General features: G+C 53.7%; 1 protein-coding gene across 10 annotated transcripts in view; it reads right to left on the bottom strand.

Moving 5' to 3' along the window:
- The window catches only part of TCF3 (transcription factor 3), an 83,229-nt gene that overhangs the window by 39,296 nt on the left and 21,102 nt on the right, over window positions 1–22,831 (bottom strand). For all 10 annotated transcript variants that reach the window (XM_088179370.1, XM_088179364.1, XM_088179365.1 and 7 more), the window contains exon 4: window positions 368–441. In XM_088179370.1, coding sequence (XP_088035496.1) covers window positions 368–441 — 74 coding nt within the window. The remainder of the gene's footprint in view (window positions 1–367; window positions 442–22,831) is intronic.

The raw sequence follows: 22,831 nt of genomic DNA, 5'->3' as shown, positions 1-22,831 counted from the left end.
GTGGGTGCTCAGGAAGCTTTGCCATCAGATGAGATCCCTCAACCCACTCAGATCCCTCGACCCACCCATGTGTGTCTCCTTTGAGGACCTGTCCCTTCCCACACAAACACTGGGTGCAAGGAGGGAGATGCCTGAGCAGCCACAGGAGCCCATCCTACTGCAGGTCTGGGAGAGGTTTTTGGAGGAGAAACCTCAAGGAGACCTCAAGGCAGCAAAGCCTGGGGAGATGGGGATGGGGAAACCCTAGAGAGTTCACAGAACCCATGTCCAAAGTGGGGCAAGAAAAGGTGTTGCAGGGTTGGACCCAAGGCTCTGAAAGGACCCCGTTTGTTTTGGTTGCAGTTTGGTGTTTGTGCTTTGTCCTTACCCTTCCCTGGTCAAACGTGGAGCTGTTTTGATCTGCCGTTCCCCAGGAACCTGATCCTGGTCTTTCATCCAAGCCTACCGAAAAACAGGAAGAACAAAGGTTACTCTTTGCTTTATCAGCAAAGCCTCAAAGGTGTTCTCGTAAAATTAACTCTTCCTTCTACAAACAAAACAATATTTTCATTAATAAACCACTTCCACTTGGCGTGACTGAGCCTCCCCTCTGCCTCCTCACCTTCCCACTCCCGCTGGGAGTTACTCCACAAACTTCAAAGCAAATCCCACCACAGCTTGGAAATGGTTCAAAACATGGGACAGTGGGAAGAGGAGAAACAAGTATTTTAACTCCTTTATTCCAGAGAGCACCCACGAACCTCCTTCCCCCAGAGAATGATGGTGAGAGGGACTGAACTCTAAATCAAAACCACATTGTATCCATTTGGATGCTCCAGCAGGACTTGAATTTTGCCCATGGCGCTCCAAGATCATGGGCCAGACTCTGTCCAACCTGAGCAGAGTGAAAGAGTTCTCAGAGGCGAAATCCTCACGTGGGAATTGCAGCATTACAGAGTCACATGTCCAGGGGTGTTTTTCAGCCCCCCAAGGTTCCCCTGAGGAAGTGGGGCCATCAGAGCACACCCCCAGCCTTCTCAGCTTTAGTCCTCCCAAGAACATCCTCGGCAAAAAGGGTTCTAACCCAAAGCAGCAGAGGAGCAGGCAGAAGGTTTTGCAATGTTTCTGCACAGGCTGCAGTGGGAAATCAGCTCCTTTCATCCCCTGCCAAGTCCCTGCAGGCAGCACCTCCTGGGCTGCATGAGGCACCAGGGGAGGCAGAGAATCCCAGAATGGTTTGGACTGGAAGGGCCCTTACTCAGCTCATCCCAGCCCTGCCATGGCAGGGACACCTCCCTCCATCCCAAGTCACTCCAAGCCCTGATGTCCAACCTGGCCTGGGACACTGCCAGGGATCCAGGGGCAGCCACAGCTGCTCTGGGCACCCTGTGCCAGCCCTGCCCACCCTGCCAGGGAACAATTCCTTCCCAATATCCCATCCAGCCCTGTCCTCTGGCAGTGGAAGCCATTCCTTGTGTCCTGTCCCTCCATCCCTTGTCCCCAGTCCCTCTCCAGCTCTCCTGGAGCCCCTTCAGTGAGCTGGGAATGTCCATCATGACACAAAAACTTCGGGATGTTGCATCAGCACAGCTCCCACAGTTCCAGCTGATACCACAACCACAGGGAAGGAACCTTCCCTGGAAAACAGCCTCGGCCTGACTCAGCTGCAGGATCTCCAACTGTGCTGCTCCATCTCCTGCTCCAGTGGGTGAGCAGGGGCTGGTGAACAGCAGTTGGTGTTTAAAGGGGGCAAATCCAGGGATTTGAGAGGGGCTGGGCAGGGTGGGGACATCCATCATCTTTGGAGGTGCTGCACAAACACTGTGAACTCTGCTGGGTTGGACAGGGAGAAATCCCAGATCTGCAGAAGGCTGAGAGTGAGGGTGGCACCAGCCATGGGCACTTCCCAAGCCATGGACACCTCCTGCCCCCCACCGGGAGTCACAGCCACACTGGCCATGGATGACACCAGGCTCCCCCAGCAGCATTGCCCTGTGGCTCTCTGGGGACCTGTCCTGTGCTGGCTCTGCCAAAGGGATGGCACCTTCAGGTGCCCCAGGACGCCCTTTTGGGAGCAGGGAGCTGAGTGGCAGCAAAGACATGGGGGCAGGGGGGCAGGGCTCACTCCCATTTCGCTTGGCAAAGCTGATTATTATGGCAAACATGCCTCAGATTTGTCTCCTCCGCTCCCCTCACTGTTCATTTAACCAGAAACTTCTTTCAAATTACATCCTTCTATTTCTGTGCCTTTGTGTTAATCATTTCCCCAGAGAATTGGTGTTTAATTGCTGTCTAATTTGCATAATTATGCATATTAATCTCCACACCTAATGAATATTCATAATTCTCATTTAGATTTTGTTTTCTAATCAAAAATTTCCAATGTGATTACTGTGCAGAGCAGGGATAAGCCTCTAATAATACCTTGGATACTAGGGAGAATTACTGCCAATTCTCCCACCTCCTACTTCCTAGAATAAACTTTTGCTTTGCTAATGTGTTTTTCCAAAGCAATTCATCTGCAATCCCTGCAAACCCCGGCGAGGCAGGAGGCAGAAACGCTCCTTTGAGTAATTTTGCTGTCACGGGTGGTTTTAAAGCTCCCCAAGGGTTGGGGAGAAGACATGAGCAGGATCAGCAGCCTTGGACATCCTTGGAAAAGTGGTTCCTTTGGGCTGGAAGGACAAGGACTGCAGCACCACAATCCCCATGAGGAACCCGAGAGGCAGAGGGGAAGCCAAGGCATGGGGATCCAGACCCTCACACCCACCCTGCCCCACTCAGGATGGGCTTTGGGGGTCCTGGGTCACCCTGGATCACCCTGACCTCTCACAGAGCCCTTGGTGCTGCCACCACCCCACTGAGCAGCATTCCCAGGCCAGAATACACCTGGAGAGGATGCTCAGTGAGATCTGGAGCAAGATAGGGTGCCTGGAAGTCCAGGGAAATTTTCCCCAGGCTGTTGAGTCTTCCTCCCTCGAATGTCCCTCCAGATATTCAAGAACATCCAGAAATTCTCTTAAGTTATGCCAAAACAGTCTGGACACAGTTCTGTGCCCTGTGCTTGAGCAGGGAGATGGGACCAGATGAGCCACCATGGTCCTTCCAACCTCACCCATTCTGGCATTCTGTGCCAAAATACCTGAAAAATAAAAGTGAATCCTTGCCCAATCTTCCCAAGGAAGGAGGGAGAGGAGACAGTGAGTGGCACAGGGGGCATAGGCTGAGGGTGAGGGTCACACATCCCCTAGACAAGGACAAACCCCTGGCACAAGCTGCTGCACCCTATGGTGCCACCACCACGGCAGAGACCCTGGAGAGGAGCCAAACCCCTGAGTGCTCTCAGTGACTGCAGAGGATGAGCCACTCATCCAGAGCATGGCCAGGTCCCCAACCCCTCCTTGGCCCCTTTGAGACCCCAAATGGGATCACAGCAAACCAACCCTTGTTTTTCAGGAAGAAATTCCTCCCTGGGAGGGTGGGCAGACCCTGGCACAGGGTGCCCAGAGCAGCTGTGGCTGCCCCTGGATCCCTGGCAGTGCCCCAGGCCAGGTTGGACATTGGGATTGGAGCAGCCTGGGACAGTGGGAGGTGTCCCTGCCATGGCAGGGGTGGCACTGGGTGGGCTTTGAGATCCCTCCCACCCAAACCAGTCTGGGATTCTGGGATTCTATAACCTCTGGGGAAACCCAGAAGGTCTCTTGTACCCTCCAGGCAGTTCCTGGGGTTGCCAAGGTGAACTGAGGTTCCACTCTCCCACCAAAGCAGCAAAAAGCATCCCAGGGTTCTGGAAGCACCTCTAAAGGGGCCCATGCCAGCTCTGTCTGATGTCTCCTGGAAAATAGTCTTGCACCTTCCCTAGGCTGCAGCCAATGGCTTGAAAGGTGCCAGCAGACATCTCCCTATTTTCAACACCTGCAGGTGTTTTAGGAATTCAGGGATTTCTGGGATGAAGCCAGGAAAAAGCAGACTGCCCTCTTTCAATGTCTGGCATCTGTCCTACATTCCCTGCCAGCCTACTCTTCCCTCCCTTCGTATTCCTAAGGATCTACAATTTGGCAGCAAATGCCCTCAGCCAGCGCTGCAATATCCCTGTGTTAGGCCATGGGCAGGTGTGTCTGGAAAAGCTGCCATCAGCCATCAGCAGGGTTTGCTCCACCCAGAGCACAAAGCCTCAGGACATGGTGTCACCCAACCATGGTCACACATCCTGGCCCTGGGAGCACGAGCAGCCAGGCTGGACATGAGTGGAGGGACAGGAAGGGGAAGGGGAAGAAGAGAGGGAAGCTGAGGTGGGAAGGACACGGCTCAGAAGCCCCAGGGCTCATCCAAGGGCACCCCAGCAGCTGTAGAGGTGACCCAGGAGCCCAGGGAAGGGTCAGAAGCATTTTGGGGCACCTGGGAATGTGTTTCCTGCCTCTGGGCATTGGCCAGGAGCTGCCACAGGTGAGATGGAGATTCTGTGAGAATATTCTGGACACCAACTGCCCCATTCATACTTGCAGACAGATCTGCTGACTTAGAACACCCACAGTGCTGGCAAAACAAAAATCATAAATCCAAGTCACCAAAGAGAGATCATGCCCAAAGGGCCACGGAGATGCTCCAAGGGCTGGAGCCCCTCTGCTCTGGGGACAGGCTGGGAGAGCTGGGGGTGCTCACCTGGAGAGGAGAAGGATCCAGGGAGAGCTGAGAGCCCCTTGCAGGGCCTAAAGGGGCTCCAGGAGAGCTGGAGAGGGACTGGGGACAAGGGATGGAGGGACAGGACACAGGGAATGGCTCCCACTGCCAGAGGACACGGCTGGATGGGATATTGGGAAGGAATTGTTCCCTGGGAGGGTGGGCAGGGCTGGCACAGGGTGCCCAGAGCAGCTGTGGCTGCCCCTGGATCCCTGGCAGTGTCCCAGGCCAGATTGGACATTGGGATTGGAGCAGCCTGGGACAGTGGAAGGTGTCCCTGCCATGGCAGGGGGTGGCACTGGATGAGCTTTAAGGTCCCTCCCAAGCCCAAACCATTCTGAGATTTTGATTCTGTGACTGAGAACTCCCATGGCACTGAGCTGAATTCTGTCTGCACGAGGGAGTTCCATCATGGCAGGGCTTGGCTTTGCCACCCTTCCAGTGCTCTCCCACTGTGAGATGTGCGAGTTTTGGAGATGCCCACGTGCCCACGCTGTTGGCAGGAGCCAACCTGATTTTAAAATAACCCCATTTCCCAACTACCCAAGTTAAGGAACACTTTCCAATTGAGAAGTGACAAAAATAGGAGCTGCCTCCTCTCGCCATTAATACAGTTATTAAACTGAGTACAGATTAATTGTGCATTTTAATAACCCTGAGCATGAATATTCATAACACATTTCTTGCTCATGTTCTAATTAAAACATACTAATAGAATAAGATGTAGCTGTCAGACAGTAATTTTTTTTCCTCACAGTTTTCCTGCCACAGCCAAGAAGAGCTGATAGACAAGAGCGGTCCTAAGCTTCAGCAGGGATAAAAATAATGTAAGCACATTTAGGCTCAGAAAAACCATCCTAAGTGCAGCAATGAACCCTAGTAAGGGCTATGGACAAGTGTCCAGTGACACAGAGCAATGAGAGCTGTTCCCATCCAGGAGAAATTGAACCACTTTGGAAACACAACTCCCACAAGAAAAGACAGGAGAGTGATAGGAAAGGGGAACTGTTTTACCTAAAGGAGGAAAGATTTACTTCAGATATTGGGAGGAAATTCTCCCCTGTGAGGGTGGGCAGGCCCTGGCACAGGGTGCCCAGAGCAGCTGTGGCTGCCCCTGGATCCCTGGGAGTGTCCCAGGCCAGGTTGGACATTGGGATTGGAGCAGCCTGGGACAGTGGAAGGTGTCCCTGCCATGGCAGGGGTGGCACTGGATGGGCTTTAATATCCCTCCACTCCAAACTATTCCAGGATTCTATGTAAAGTCATGAAAAGGGAGCAGGGTTTTGTGATCCATCCCACATCCCACATCCCTCCTGCTCAGTTCCCAGCCTGTGCCTTCCAGCTGCCATCCACAGAAGCCAAAAATGCTGCACCAAGAGAGGCTGCCCTGGTTTCAAAAACCACAGCCCCCAAACCTACCTGGGCACAGGGGCTGGTCCTTGAGCTCTGAAGGCTCCAGTCTGAGCACAGCACTTGGATGTGGTGTGGGAGGGAATGTGGCTCTGCAGTCAGCTCTGACCACCTGGATACAGCCAAGGATTCCACAACCTATGACCTCTGTGTGAATGGGACAGGGCCAGGAGCTGGACTCAATGGTCCTTGTGTGTCCCTTCCAACACAGGATATTCCAGGATTCTGTGAAAGGTCTTTTAAAACAAGCTCAGTCCCTAACAATTGCTTTGCTCAAAGCAAAGCTCAAGGGGTGTGCAGCCATCTCCCAGATCCAGAGGACATGCAGGGATGGAGAATGGGATATTTTGCTCCTGAACCTTCTCAGATACCATTTGTAAAGCAAATACAGAGTTTTTGCTCTTAAATCCTGTACCTAGAGATACCCTGAGGAGAATGTGCACTGCTGGAAAGCTGCAGCACTGCAGGGTCAAATCATGGAATGGTTTGGGTTGGAAGGGACCTCAAAGCCCATCCAGTGCCACCCCTGCCATGGCAGGGACACCTTCCACTGTCCCAGGCTGCTCCAATCCCAATGTCCAACCTGGCCTGGGACACTGCCAGGGATCCAGGGGCAGCCACAGCTGCTCTGGGCACCCTGTGCCAGCCCTGCCCACCCTGCCAGGGAGGAATTTCTGGGATTTCTTCCCATGACTCAAAATGTCACAAACACACCTGGTTTTCACTTGTCAGGAGGAGGAGGAGACAGTGAGGGACCCCCTCAGCAGCCTCAGGGGTGACACTGGGGGACACTGCTGGGGTTCCTGTGCTGCTGGAGCTGTGACTGAGCCAGGCTGAGCCTCTCCCTCCCCCTGGCCTCCACAATCTGCCCTCCCTAATCTGATTCCTGCAAAACGACTGGGCCAAGCTTTTTTTTTTTTTTTTAACTTCTATTAAAAATATTTAGGCCAAATCTCTCTGTGGCTGGAGGAGTTTTGGAAGCAACTGTAGCTGCCACGAAGGTGCATCTTCCATCCTCAGGAGAGACCACACATTGCCCGTGGTGGGGATTTGAGGGCCAGAAGGGAAATTCCAGCTCTGCAGCCACAGCAGTGCCCAAGGCTTGGAGCACGACAAGGATGTGGTGGCAGCTGGGAGTAAAACCCCCCAGCCAGCAGCTTTTCAAGCTCATGGGATACAGATCCATGGAATGGTTTGGCTGGGAAGAAGCCTTAAAGATCATCTAGTTCCAAACCCCCTGCCATGATTATTTAACCCACAGAAGTCCTGCTCCCCACCTGCCTCCCTCGGGGGTGGGACAGCACAAGCCACCACAGGCAGGGCCACCACAGGCAGGGCCACCACAGGCAGGGCCACCGGTGCCACTGTAATTTGATTTGAAGCAGAGGTGACAGAAGGCTGCTTGATAAACACTTCCAAATTAAGCGGCTTTGTGTGCTAATCGCTCTGGCAATCAGCCCCACAGCAAAATCTCTGCTAAAAGGGATTGGAAATCAATAAAATTAGTCGACTAGTAATTAGCTTTAGTCCCAGGAAAACCAGCAAAGTTGTTTTTCCTGATGAGAGTTGGCTCCACTAGGTGAGGAAGAACCCAGCCGGGCACCCCCAGCAAAGGCTCTGAGGTGCTGGCACAGCCCCTGCAAGGAAAAAGGGGGTGCTGGAAGCAGCTCCCAGAATTCCTGTTTATTTACCAGCCCCATCCACCCCCAAATAGGAAAAAACAGCTGTGAGTGGAAGGCCGGGAGCTGTTTACAGGACGTCGATTGTGGAGGGGACCATACAATTTGTTCACTTCCTTTTCCCGGTGCACGACAAAACAATGAAAATAAAAATAAGGGGTGGGGAGGGGGGAATAAAAAGTCCACCCTGAACACCTGGAGGGCAGCACGAGGTCCCTGGCAATGCCACCCTGGAGGGCTCTGCTCATGGGGCAGGTCAGGGGATGTTTTATCTCTTTCACTGCTTTGAAATTTGAGGTTGGACCAAAACGGACTGGCTGGGACAGAGAGGCTCAGCTGTTCTTCTGCCCTGGCAGTGCCCAAGGCCAGGCTGCACAGGGCTTGGAGCAGCCTGGCAAAGGGGAAGGTGTCCCTGTCCATGGCAGGGGGCTGGAATCTGCTGCCACTTCCTGACCTGTCCAGGGGCATCAAATGGGCCAGGTGGCATTTCCCCCAGGGCCAGGAGCCCAGGAAGGGCTGGAGCTGTGCCAGGGCTTGGCATGGAGCTCAGGGAAAGGTTCTTCCCCCCGAGGGTGCTGGGCACTGCCCAGGCTCCCCAGGGAATGGTCCCGGCCCCAAGGCTGCCAGAGCTCCAGGAGCGTTTGGACAGCGCTCTCAGGGATGATCTCTGTGGGTCCTTCCCAGCTCAGGACATTCCAGGGCTCCATGAACAGATGTTCTGGACAGTGACACCATCCCCCAGCCCAGGCACCCCAAGGGTGCACCCACATTGAACTCACAGATCCCTGAGCCATTTCTGAGGCAGATTCTGCCCCTTTATCTTTGTGATGATGAACGAACCCAGAACCCAAAGCCACAACATCCACCCCACACACCCCCCTGACTCAGAGAAGCACCTGCTGCTGCTGCCCCATTCCCAAATGTGCACTCAGGGATAATTTTTGACTTCAAAAAGCTGATGCGACCACTTTGGTGATTGTTAATTCCTCTGCTCAGCATCTGCTTGGCATCTCCTGCACTGTATTCCAGTTCAGCAGTTTCTGCACACACACAGATGGGGTTTAGGAAACGTTTGAGGTTGGAGAAAAATAGGAGAGAACCAGGGGAGAAGTGGGGAAAAATGATCCATTCCCCACTGGCTTACAATGAGAGATAACTATGGGGAGAAATTGAACCTACACCAAAACCAAACAAAGCCAGAAAGAGGGGGGGAAAGAGTCAAAGAAGAACTTTAGCACCTCCTGGTCTTTTGAAAGATGCTCTGGTACCACTGCAACTGCTCTCAAGGGACAAGGCAGGCTGCAAGGCAGCCCCTGGGCTGGTTTTGGGGGTGCTGGTGTGGCATCCCAGAAACAGAACCTTGTCCTGAGCTGGAAGGGATCCACAAGGATCACTGAGTCCAACTCCTGTCCCTGCTCAGGACACCCTAACAATCCCACCATGTGCATAAACAGTAATAATTACATGCAATAATAAATGTATAAACCAGTTCCCAGCAGAGGGGTGAGGAAGTTTTGGAAAAAAACAACAAAACCCAACCAGCAAATTCAGCCATCCCTCATTTTAGACACAAGTCATATTTGCAGATGTAAAGGAAGGTCCCCACTGCATTTCAGGGAGTGATTTTACAGTAATCAAAATAAAAGCTTGCCTTTAAGTGATCATTAAGGAAATTAATGACTTGGGCCAGCCCAAGTATCATCAAGGCCTTGCAAAACAACTGCACAGGGTGCTGATGGTGGCACTGGGGCACAGCCACCATCCCCTGTGTCTAGAACACGGCCAAGGATCTGAGCCAAGGTGCCAAGGTTCACACCAGTAGTGAAAACAGTTGGGCTGTGCTCCTCCTGAAGGATGGGTCAGACTGGACAGGATTTATTAAACTAAAAAATGGGGATGGATGGATGGATGGATGGATGGATGGATGGATGGATGGATGGATGGATGGATGGATGGATGGATGGGATCAGCCCTGGGGAGAAGGATTTGGGGTGTTGGTGGTGAGAGGCTCAACCTGCCCTGGCCATGGGCACTGACCCCAGAAACCCCCCCTGTGCTGGGCTGAGCCCCCAGCGTGGGCAGCAGGGCAGGGGGGGATTCTGCCCCTCTGCCCCGCTCAGGTGAGACCCCACCTGCAGAGCTGCCCCAGCCCTGGGGAACAGCAGCAGGAGGACGTGGAGCTGCTGGAGCCAGCCCAGAGGAACCACGGAGATGCTCCAAGGGCTGGAGCCCCTCTGCTCTGGGGACAGGCTGGGAGAGCTGGGGGTGCTCACCTGGAGAGGAGAAGGATCCAGGGAGAGCTGAGAGCCCCTTGCAGGGCCTAAAGGGGCTCCAGGAGAGCTGGAGAGGGACTGGGGACAAGGGATGGAGGGACAGGACACAGGGAATGGCTTCCACGGCCAGAGGGCAGGGCTGGATGGGATACTGGGCAGGAATTGTTCCCTGGGAGGGTGGGCAGGGCTGGCACAGGGTGCTCAGAGCAGCTGTGGCTGCCCCTGGATCCCTGGCAGTGTCCAAAGGCCAGGTTGGACATTGGGGCTTGGAGCAGCCTGGGACAGTGGAAGGTGTCCCTGGCCATGGAAGGGGGTGGAATGGGATGGCCTTTAATGTCCCTTTCAGCCCAAGCCATTCTGGGATTCTGTGATAAAAATCCAGTGACAGAATTGAAGGCAGAGAAGCTTTTGGGCTTCCCAAATGCAGGGAAGATCCTGCTCCCTCCAGCACAAAGCCCCGAGAGCAGCAGCCAGTCCCTCTCCCAGCCCCTGGGAGAGCCAGCAAGATGCCACACGGAGAAAGAAAACAAACCTGTGACGACAACCAGAGGGAAGAAAATAAACTTTAAAGCTCAAAACACTTCCCCCAGCTGTAAAAACAAAGGCCAGCAGTGACCAAACACGAGCACAAAGGAGCGGCAGGAGAAGGGAATAGAGGATAACACAGTCAGGGCTTCCTAAAGGTCATCTGCCTGAGGGATGAACCCACCGTGTCCCTTGTCCCCAGCCTCTCCAGGACAAACCTCCCCATGTCCCTCATCACCAGCCTCCATCCCAGCCTGACAGCCCTGCAAGAAGCAGGATGTCAAGGAGGGTCCAAGGGACAAAAGTGCAGGGAAATGGACCAAGAATAACACTGGGCTGAGTCAGACCCACAACAGGTGTCAGAGGAGTTGCTTTTCTTTGCTGTCCCTCAGATCTGTCGTGTTTTGGAGGGGCAGCTCTGCTCCCTCCGTGCAGATGGAAACAGACCCGGTGTGAGGTGACAGTGGGGACCCCACAGGCAGGCTGGCCAGCCCTGCAGTGCCACTGCACTGTGACAGGGTGGGTGACAGGGACCATGGTGGCTGAAGAGCACAAGGGGATGCCCTAAAGCTCTGGAAGCAGCCTGGGATACACCCAACCCTGCAGAAAAACAAGGAGCTGGCCCAGACCCGACCTTGTGGTAGCCCCTTTGCAGTTGGGTGTCACACAGCACGTCTGTCATTATTGAATCATGGAGAGGTTTGGGTTGGAAGGGACCTTAAAGCCCATCCAGTGCCACCCCTGCCATGGCAGGGACACCTTCCACTGTCCCAGGCTGCTCCAATCCCAATGTCCAATCTGGCCTTGGACACTGCCAGGGATCCAGGGGCAGCCACAGCTGCTCTGGGCACCCTGTGCCAGGGCCTGCCCACCCTGCCAGGGAACAATTCCTGCCCAATATCCCATCCAGCCCGGCCCTCTGGCAGTCGAAGCCATTCCCTGTGTCCTGTCCCTCCATGCCTTGTCCCCAGTCCCTCTCCAGCTCTCCTGGAGCCCCTTTAGGCCCTGCAAGGGGCTCTCAGCTCTCCCTGGATCCTTCTTCTCGCCAGGTGAGCACCCCCAGCTCTCCCAGCCTGTCCCCAGAGCAGAGGGGCTCCAGCCCTTGGAGCATCTCCGTGGTTCCTTTGGGCTGGCTCCAGCAGCTCCACGTCCTCCTGCTGCTGCTCCCCAGGGCTGGGGCAGCTCTGCAGGTGGGGTCTCACCTGAGCGGGGCAGAGGGGCAGAATCCCCCCCTGCCCTGCTGCCCACGCTGGGGGCTCAGCCCAGCACAGGGGGGGTTTCTGGGGTCAGTGTCCATGGCCGGGGCAGGTTGAGCCTCTCACCACCAACGCCCCAAATCCTTCTCCCCAGGGCTGCTCTTGAGCCATTCTCCCATAAATGCACAGACAGCCCCGTGGAGAACCTTCCCTGTTTCTGTCTCACATGCAGTCAACACATCTGCTGCCAGAAAACAATTGAAATTCAGTAGATGCAGGGTTATTCCCAAAACCAGGGGTTATATTCCATTAAACAGAAAGCTTCAGGGAGAAGCCTGAGTTAAATCCACATCCCGGTTTTTCCAGGTCATTTATTGTACCACAGAGTTGCACACTCACGACAGGCACAGACACTCCACACTCACACGTGGATTGCTGTCCAAAGGGAAGAAACTCATTTTGCTGAGTGAGCAAGGGAACTCAGCAGCCTGAAGGCAGCGAGGACTGAAACACACTGGGTCCCTTGGGACACTCTCTGTGACCTCTCATGTTCATCGGGCCATGGGGTGTTTTTCACACCCCCACAGATGCTCAGAGGAGCTGCAATAACCCCACTTACTCCACTTAGCAGCACCCACCTCTATTTCCGCTCTGATTTGCATCTTTCCAAGTATTGTTTAATTTGCAATGTAAAATCAAATTACAGCCACAGAGATGCAACCGGAACACTGGGGAACAGAAATCTTCTCCCACTTGGTTTCCATTACTCACCAAGAAGACTAATGGGGACAGAAGCTTGTTTACTTACAAGTGACCAAAAAAACCCCCAGAAGTTTGCCAGAGAGGCATTTGAGATCAAACAGGCAGGCAGTGCCAGCTGTGTGTACGTGAGCCCTCCCAGCCCTGCACTGCTGCAGCCCTACAGGTAGGGAGGCCAGGGGCTGTTAAAAATTAGACAAATTAAGGATGGCTTCCAAATAATGTGGAAATTACACGGGGAAGTGGCCAAACACACGTACACCCCACCAGGGTGGCCTTGGCAGTTTGTTTGTGAGCCTTCTCTCAGCAGGGAGAGGGATGGTGGGGAATGACTTGTGCACTAATGCACGAGTTCCTGCGATCTTCCTTGGGAAAAATAGACCCCAAAAGGGGTGAGAAGACAGCCAGGGATGGTCATTCCAAGCCCAGGGGCTGTGATCCTACGGGATGCTTGGGCCCTGTGGATGCCCCAAGGGCGCAGGATGCCGAGAGCCAGCACTGGCCCAGACGATGATTCAGCCCACAGGAAGGATCATCTCAGAAGAATTGCTGGACACAATGAGGAAAACTTTCCCAAACAAAGTGTTCTCAGCACCACCTGCCTCTCTCCCTCAGCCCCGGCTCCTGCTCGAGAGTAACCTCCAGGCTCTGGTCACCACAACAAAAGTCCGTGTTTTTGTTTTCCCCTTTCCCAAGCTGAGCATTCCTGGGGCATAGCGGGCTCAGGATTCCATCCTGCCCCCCGAGAGCAACACAGAAGCTGCCAAGAAAGCCCCCGGCCATGTCCAGTTACAGCCAGCAACCTCAGAGCTGCAAACTTCAGGAGCTGGATATACCCAAAATATAAAGCCAGGCTTCCTAAGGAATCCCTAAAGCAAATCTGTGGGTCAGAGCACACCAGATGCAGAGTTTTGGGGATAACTGCATGTACAGCCAAGGAGTTCTTCCTCCCAGACAGCAGCTCTTACTGATTTTGGTCCATGTGACACCACACAGTGAGGTATTTACCTGAAGAACAATTTAAAGGCAGATGTGACCTATTTAGAGCTCTGCCAAGTATTTCTGTAATTGAATAGACCATCGATTATTTAAATTGCATTAAAAAGGGCTAAATTCAATCCACTTGCTCCTACAGAGCACCATTTCCATGAACCACAACTCTTTTTCCCCCCCTCTTTAAACATAAACATTTCAAGATGTCCCTTGCCCTGAAAGGATCCACATCTTTGTATAACCATACCCCATGCCCTAAATTCCCCTGGTAGTCCTAAAGCCAAAAGGACAAGTCACAGGAAGAGTTTACCTGAAGACAAATCCCAAGCCATCAGCTTTAAGGCTCCCAAGGCTTTTGGTGTGTATGGGGCAGGGCTATCAGCCCTCATGACCTTAGCAGGAGTCACTGATGCATGGCACTGTGGGTTTAGGCTGTTCATCAGCCCTTGAGACTTTGTTCACCACATACTGCTCAGGAGACACCAAAACGTTGCTCCAGCTCCTCGTGCCCTTGTCCCCTTGTCCCTAAATCCAGCTCCCAACACACATCTCCAAGCAATGCCTGAACATTGGTGGAGGGATTATGGCACTGAGCTGCTGGGGAGGAAGGTTTTATAAATCTGAATGTGTCACCTGGTTTGGGATGTAGAGAAGTGCCCAGGGCAGCCCCAGGAAGAGGACAGGATGGAGCCAAGGGCAACCTGGATCCAATCTGTGTGTGAAGGGTCATGGTGGCACCAGCTCTGGCTGGGATGTGCCACCCTGCAGGTGCTGCTGGGCTCCTCCTGCTCTGTGAGGGGCAGGGAGTACAGGGCTGAAGGAGCAGAGGGAGCCCATCCTCACCATCCCTTCAGGCTGGGCCCCCACTGTGTCCCCACACCTCACCCGTGCTGTCCCTGGGCAAACAGTGGCACGGGTGAGGTGCCAGCAGATGGCACTCAATGAGTAGCACGGATGCTCCTCTTTCCCAGGACTAACCTGCATCCTTCTCCTGCCTGCACATTTTAAATCATTTCCTGGGTGCAACTTTGGCATCACTCAACAGCAGCTGGCAGGAGCTGGTGCTCCTTGGTCTCATCCCTTGTGCTGGGCAACAAAAAATGCCCTGAAAAAGCCCCACTGCCCAGCCCCTTGGAAGCCCCAGAGAACTCAGGCAGTTTCCTCTCCCTGCTCCATGGCCAGCGTGGCAAACCCACAGCAGCATCAGCTTGGCCTCCCACACCAGCCCACACCAGCCCTTGCAGGGCTCTGTGCTGCTCAGAGAGACAAAAAGAGACCCATTAGATTATCTTGTCTGTGTCTCCTCTACATGAGGCTTCGATTTCTGGTACTTTTGTCAAGCCAAGCACTAATACTCCTTATCAGGAATCCTAATACAACTGTCTAGGAAAATTGACCGTTTACAAGCTCCTCTGATATTTTACTCAAAGATTGCTTTCTTTTAAGAAGCTCAAAGAAATGTTTTCCTATATGAACAAAAAGAGCTGCAGTAGTCAAAAACCTGGAGCTGCAGTTTGCTGGGATGGTAAGAGCTGAGCTCATCACTGTGGATGAGAAGCTGCTGTCTCAAAGGAAAGTGGCTGCATTTTCAAATGCAAGCTTGAAATAAAAAAAAAAATTATATGTATAAAAATGAGAAAGGGAAAAAAACCAAACCAACACAAAAACTCCATTCCCAGCCTAGTGCTGCAAGGAAAACAAGAACCAAAGTCATCCCCAAATCCCTGGTCTGCCTCGTGAGTTCTGCTGGCAGCTCCCCCCTCTGCTCTGGGGACACTCAGGGCCGTGCTGGCCCCTGACAAAGCTTCCTGCAGATCCTCACTGCACCAGGATCATGAGAGGCTCAGGGCACGGCAGCACTGGCTGCTGTGGGAGGAAAGGACCCTGCATATCTCTTCAATGAGTTCTGGGCTTGCTGGACTTTCCAGGGGCTGCTGAACACGTAAGGCAGCAGGAAACCCAAAAAAATCAGTTCCCCATTTGGAGCACAACGTGCCCCAGAAGCCCCCAAGATGGGGCAGGCCAGGATGGACGGGAAGAGGAAGATCTTAGCTGGCAGCTGGTTTGCAAAACCACAGCCCCACACCTTCGCCTCTCAGAGCCCCAGTGCCAGTGCCACCATGGCACAGGGAGCAGGGACAGGCTGGAGAGGACAAACTGCCCTGGCTGCTCCCATCAGAACCCTCATTTCCCGACAGAATCAAGGGGAAATAAGCTGTTACCGATCTCTCTGGTGCCCAGGATCCACCACACTCTGGGGTTGTTCATCCAGCTGTAGCTCATGCTGCTGTGGTCAGGGTGAGGAGCACACACCAACCTCTGTTCACCTTGGGCTTTAACTCTGTCACAGAGTCCCACAATTGTTTGGGTTGGAAGGGACCTTAAAGCTCATCTTGTTCCACCCCCTGCCATAGGGAGGGACACCTTCCACTATCCCAGGGTGCTCATGTGAACCCGCTCCAGGGCTTGCATGACTCTGTCCACCCTGCAATTCCACTGATCTTGCAGCATCCCAAAGCCTCAGCATCCCAGAGAGAGCCCTGTCTGCAGCCAGGATGCTGCCTCACCTAAACACACATGCTTGTTTAAAACTCAGAGGTGCAGGTTTCCCAAGGTGTCCCTGTACCCCAGCTCAGTTCAAAGCAGGCACCATGTGCAGCGATTCAGATGAAATGGTTCCTCTTAAGTTACAACTCCACATGTATAAGTCACTCCAATCAAAGCCAGACCCCCTCCTGGGAGCTGTGCCTTGTTTGATTCATATGTAAAACCACCTGAAATAAAAACCATCCCATGAGCCCCTTGTAGGACAAGGAAACCCCACACCCAGGCCATGTCACCACAGCAATTAACAATACAGCAATTAACTGTGCCAATGACAAGCTCACAGTACAGGGACCACGGGTGACCCTACACAGGACACCATCAGCTGGCACCTGATCTTTGTGCTGTGTCCCCTCTGCTCCTGCAGCCCTGCCCTGCTCACAGCTCTATCAGGTTTAGGGGATTTGGGCACACACAGTGGAGAGGCAGCAAAGTTGAGCTGTTCCTGCTCCCCAAAAGGGCTGGGTGTCCTCAAGCAGCTTTAAGGCTCTCAGTTCCTGCCCAACAGCACCGAAAAGCCCTCAGAAAGTGAGGAAGAAGAGGCGTGCACAATTCCAGCCTGATCCTCCACAGCCCACCTCGATCCCCCTACAACCCCCCCTGCACACTCCATCCTCCCACCCTTCCCCCAGACACGCTGCCAGATGTGTGGCAGCAGCACGTACCCCCGGACAGCTGTTTCTGGGCTGCCATGTCCCCGGAGCCGCCGGCACTGAGGAGCCCCGGTCCGAGCGCTCCAGCCCAGCCCCGGCGAGGGAGGAGCAGCTCCCGGAGCCTCGGTCCTGTCCTGCCCACCCTGCCTGCCTTTGTCTGGGGACTGCGGAGAGTTCACTGCAGGGACAGGCAGTGAAAGGAAAGTTAATGAAGTTTATGGGGTGGATCAGGTTTACCAGGGAGTTTATGAAGCGCTGCCTGGAGAGCAAAGAGCAAATGGACAGCATCTATTCCAGATCAGGATTGTTCCTAGGGAGCCCTGGAAAAAATCACCCAAGTGCTTCAGTCATGCTCTGATCTACAGATGAGGGTGGGCAGGGCTGGCACAGGGTGCCCAGAGCAGCTGTGGCTGCCCCTGGATCCCTGGGAATGTCCAAAGCCAGGTTGGACATTGGGGCTTGAAGCAGCCTGGGACAGTGGAAGGGGTCCCTGGGCACGGCAGAGGGTGGGACTGGATGATCCCTATGGTCTCTTCAGCCCAAAGCACTCTGCGATTCCATGATGTTATCTTCTTGTTACCTCTTTGCCAGTAGCCCAATAAAGGCCAGGTCAGCACCAGTGCTGCAGCTGGAGCACTTTTTCCCTCTCACAAAAGCCACCTCCACCCAATCCTGCACAGCTCTGCCATGGTGATCCTGGGGACTACTCTGGCAGCCCTGGGCATTGGTTATTGTTTGGCTTTCCTTTATCTGCAGATCTCAAAGCATTTTGTAAATGTTAAACCTCTAAGCCTCTCCAGGGAACAAAACTCTTTCTGCTATTGTACAAATGGAGAGACTTGCCAAAAAATGAGGGCAGAGCCAGGGAGGCAGCAGAGCCCAGAACTGAGCCAGCTCAGCTTTTTATTGGCACAAAGTACAGTGACACAGATTATCCCTGGAAGACCTGTGTGGACAAACACAGCTCCTGGGAGAAGCACTCACTCTCCAGGTGGGAAAGCCTGACATGCTGGAGCACCCAAAAATTTATTTACAACTGGTGCTCCAAACCACAATGTCTCACCCATCTTTCAGTTTTCTTCTTTGGGTAAAAAAAACCCCAGTTCTACAGTTTCAACTTTTTAGAAAATTATTTAAAGAAAACAGAACAAAAAACCACAATGATTTTAAAAATACAAAGCAAGCTGGGGGAGAAGGGCTCTTCTCTATTTCTGAGCTGACCCAGGAGGGCTGGGCAGGGCAGGGAGCTGGGGGAGATGCTCCTGCTCAGGTCCTGCTGGCCATGAGGGCCATGAGGAGCTCCCCATCTTTTCACTCAGCTTTATTTCCCATGCTCTTTCATTTAAAGGAACCTGAGAGACAGCAAGAATTGGGAATTCAGTGCCACTCAACATGGCTTTGCCCAGTGCTCCAGGGAAATGCTGCAGTGAGCCAGATGGGATGGAATTGTACCAGCACTTCACTCAGGACATCACTCAGTGCCTGTAGGCTCCAGCTAAGGGATAAACCCCAAATAACTGAGTGTCTGGGATGGGAAGAAGCCAGCACAAGGGTGCCCAGGCAGCTGGAAAACCTCACAGGAATGAAGACAAGCAGGAGCAGCCCAGCACAGGCTTGGGCTGTCAAGATGTCACGAGCAGCTCCCACAGGAAGCAAGAGATGTGCCAGGCCTAAGGAACCTCCAGTGGTAAAACAAGCAACCAAAGAGAAACCCCAGAAGTTTGCTGTGAATTCTGGACTCCAGACATCACTTCCCTGAGATGCCTCAATTCCCACACCCTTCTCAGAGCATTATCTCTCCCCAAGCCCAGGATCTCAGGTGACAAACACTCCTCCAGTTTCTGACCCACACCTGGTGCTCTGCACCACAGGAAACCTGGAAGAGCAAAACTGGCCATGAAGAAGGCATGGAGGGACAGGACACAGGGAATGGCTTCCACTGCCAGAGGGCTGGGCTGGATGGGATATTGGGCAGGAATTGTTCCATGAGAGGGTGGGGGGGGGCCCTGGCACAGGGTGCCCAGAGCAGCTGTGGCTGCCCCTGGATCCCTGGCAGTGTCCCAGGCCAGGCTGGAGGGGCTTGGAGCAACCTGAGATAGTGGAAGGTGTCCCTGCCATAGCATGGGGTGGAACTGGATGAGCTTTGATGTCCCTTTCAGCCCAAACCAGTCTGGAATTCTGTGAAGAGCATGTAAAAACCCCACAGGACAGAATTCAGGACTCATTTTCCACTCCAAGCTGCTCATATTGAAGTGGTGTTTCCAGCATGACAGAACTCCACTTGGATCAGCCTCATGCTTCCCTGTGGAGCCAGGCAGTTCCTGGAAAGTCAGTGCAGGGACAGCAACACCTCAGTGCCATGAGCCCTGGAAAAGGGGAACACCAGAACTGCCAGCCCCTTCCATGGCTTCCCTGCAGCTGGGGAAGGAGCCAGAGCCATGGGGAGGGGACATGAGGCAGCTCTTGGTGACCGATGGGGACAGGCCAGGCAGAGGCCTCCAGGCACCTTGGCCAGAAACACCAGCCTAACACTCAACAAGCCCCAGGTTTTGATTTCTGAACTAATGGAAACCGAGAGGATTGAGCAGGGTCTGTGCTGCCCACAAGGCAGTCCAGGCTCTTCCCCTTCAGCTGTTTCAGCCCCGGGCGCTTTTGCAGCCGCTCCAGCCTCAGAGGTGCTGGTTACAGCAGATCATGCAGCAAGCACAGCTGGGATGGGCACTGCTGAGGCTCCACACTTGGCCAAAACTGGACTCAAACAAACCCAAATCAGGAGTCTCAGGCGTGAAGGCCAAGCAAGATGCAAAATGGAGCTGTTTGGGTGAGGAGAAGCTGTGGACAGCAGCCTTGGGGTGCTGGATATGCTCCCCAAGGAAGCTCAACGTGCAGGTACCCCACAATGGTTCTGATCAGCTCAGCTGCCAAACCCACCCTGCCCTTTCTCTCTATCCTGCACCTTCACTCCCCCCTGATTTCCATGGAAGTGCTTAATTAATTAATTAAAGTGGTGATGGATGCTGGGCTTCATGATACTAACAGTGAATCAACAGCAGGTGGGTGGGCTAAGAGAAGGGGGACAAGAACCAGGAGAGCTCCAGGGTTTGGGGCAAACATTGCCTGGTTGGGAGCACTGCCACAAGGAGAGCAGCCACACACCCCAGGACAGGAGCCCATTCCTTCCATGCCCACCAGTGCCACATCCCCAAAGCTGGATGTGCCAGGATGGAGACAGCTTTTGCTCTGCACATCCCTGGGCTCAGGTAATACCTTTGGATTGTCCCAGATTGACCCTTCAGAGAGGCAGAGACAATAAGGCTGACCCAGAGCTCAATGGTGCAATCCCAGACCAGACTAACCCTTCTCCTGGGATGCACCTCCCATCCCAAAGCATCCACAGGATGCAGAACTGAGAGTCCTCCCATTAATGGTACAGCCAGAGCCTCCTGCCTCAGTCCCCAGTACCTACGAGGCCAGAGAGCCCCTCATGCCATGGGAAGGTGCCCCAGCCCTTCTGAGGCACAGCCCCCAGCCTTTCCTGGGAGAGATTTTAGAGTTAAAGCAACACCGGTAGTGGGATTGTCAGCAGCACAAATGCACAATCAGGAGGGGAAGATGTGGGGGGAAAGCATCCAACTGGCAAATATAATACTTGGAAGGAAAAGCAGATTTTTAAAAAAATAAAAAATGAGGGGGTGGTAAAAAAAAAAAAAATCTCAGGAAGTCATCTAGTCATTCCTGCTCTTTGCAGAAACAATAGACTCGGGATGCTGGCTAAGTTATAAATAATCCCGTTGGCTACACAACACAAATCCAAGACAGGAGCAGGGTAACTATCAGCTCCATGGAAAGTGAGTCACTACCTTCTTACAGCATTCCCAAAAAGGGAAAACACCACGGCCCCATTCCCGCTCTGCTCCACTGGCCAGGACCCCATCGTGGGGCAGGAGCAGCTCAGTGACACAACAGTGCCAGTGCCAGTGGCTGAGACATCATGGACACCCTGAGCCACAGTGAGCTGCAGCAGCAGTGAGGCTGATCCCAGAGCAGAGCAGGACACATAACCTGACACAGAATCACAGAATCCTGGAATATCCTGAGCTGGAAGGGAGCCTCAGGGATGATGAGTGCAGCCCCTGTCCCTGCAGAGACCCCCCAACAATCCCACCCTGAGCATCCCTGAGAGCGCTGTCCAAATGCTCCTGGAGCTCTGGCAGCCTTGGGGCCGGGACCATTCCCTGGGGAGCCTGGGCAGTGCCCAGCACCCTCGGGGGGAAGAACCTTTCCCTGAGCTCCATGCCAAGCCCTGGCACAGCTCCAGCCCTTCCTGGGCTCCTGGCCCTGGCCCAGAGCAGAGCTCAGCCCCTGCCCCTCTGCCTCCCCTCGGGAGGAGCTGCAGCCCCCGAGGAGTCTCCCCTCAGTCTCCTCTGCTCCAGCTGAACGAGCCAAGTGCCCTCAGCTGCTCCTCAGAGCTTCCCCAGCTCCGTGTGCCTCCTTTGGGTCCATCTGATACTGCAGACACTGCGGGATCAGTGGCAAGGAAGCTCAAATTGGGGAAAATAATGGGAAGCCACCAACTCCACAACATCCTTCTCTTTTTAGAAAGGAAGTTGCCATTGTGAGATGCTTTGGCTGAGCTGTTTTCCAGATCCCTCCTCTGAACCTGAGAGCAAGCACAGAGATAAGCAAAGCCAACATGCCTCAAGATGCTGGTGAAAGTGGCCCAGGAAGGGTGGGTGTGCCAGGGCCTCTACCCCAAGCAAAGCTCTGGACATGGCCCCTCTGGCCTGGCAGCTCTTAGGGCAAAGGGAAGATGCAGCTTTTTGGGCACCCAGAACATCTTTGCCATTTGTCTGTGTTTGTGGCCGACCAGGACATGGAGCACAAAGTGCAGCACCCAGGGCTGGGGTGTCCCTGCAAGGCCACAGCCCCCAGGAGCCCTCGTGTCAAGAGCAGAACATGGAATCATGGAATGGTTTGGATGGAAAGGGACCTCAAAGCCCACCTCATCCCACCCCTGCCATGGGCAGGGACACCTTCCACTATCACAGGCTGCTCCAAGCCTGTCCAACTGGTCTTGGACACTGATAGGGATGGAGAGCCCCCAACCTCTCTGAATAACTGATAAAGGGAAAGAGCTTCCCAACTGGAGACTTGGAAGTGACATAAGTTCTCCTTTCTTTAAAAAAAAAAAAAAAAAAGCTTCCTGACTTGTTATTCCATTACCCAAATCTGGAAATGTAATCATATTAGTTCAGCTGCATTAACACAACAAAAATCTCAACAAAAACTGTCTTACAGATTGAATTGATCTCCAAGGAGTGAAGAGAAAGGAGAACAAAAGTCAGAGCAAGCAGCTCCCCCTGTGAGTACCATGGCCAGCCCGGCACCCAAGCCTCTCTCCAACGACAGATTCACAGAGGATGTGAAATAATCAGGATGTGAAGTGATTTTTAAGAGCTTTTTTTGCCAGGTAGGTGAGGTAAAAGGTCAGTAAGAGCCATGTGAGCACACCCAGCTCAGCAACGTTTGTCACAGAGCTTAACTCAGCTTAAGCAGATCTCAATCAAGGGGAAAAATCCAGCTTCAAGCCAAGTGGGAAGTGCAGGCAGCTCTGAGGGACTGTGGGGATGTGCAGTGTCAGCTCAGCCATCCTATGGCTCCCAAAACTTCAGCAGCCCAAGCAGCAGCCAAGGCCCTGTTTCTGTTCTCTGGTACCCAGGGAGCACTGGCTGCCCAAAGCATAGCCCTGTGTGGAAAGGGGCTTGGAGCAGCCACTGCTCCAACTGAAGTGAAAAACCAAAAAGCCTCAATCCCCAGCCTGGGAGCTGCAGCCAGGGAACACCAGGAACAACATGAGGGGCTCCTGCACAAACCCACCTGATGGGCTGGGAAAATATAGTGAAGCCCACCTGGTTTGGGCTGAAAGGGACCTCAAAGCCCATCCAGTGCCACCTCCTGCCATGGCCTTCCACTGTCCCAGGCTCTTCCAAGCCCAATGTCCAACCTGGCCTGGGACACTGCCAGGGATCCAGGGGCAGCCACAGCTGCTCTGGGCACCCTGTGCCAGCCCTGCCCACCCT

The sequence above is a fragment of the Sturnus vulgaris genome, chromosome 26, assembly GCF_052056855.1.
Source record: "Sturnus vulgaris isolate bStuVul1 chromosome 26, bStuVul1.hap1, whole genome shotgun sequence".
Lineage (NCBI taxonomy): Eukaryota > Metazoa > Chordata > Aves > Passeriformes > Sturnidae > Sturnus > Sturnus vulgaris.
The sequence above is the reverse complement of the archived record's forward strand: the minus strand, read 5'-3'. Positions and strand labels throughout refer to the sequence as shown.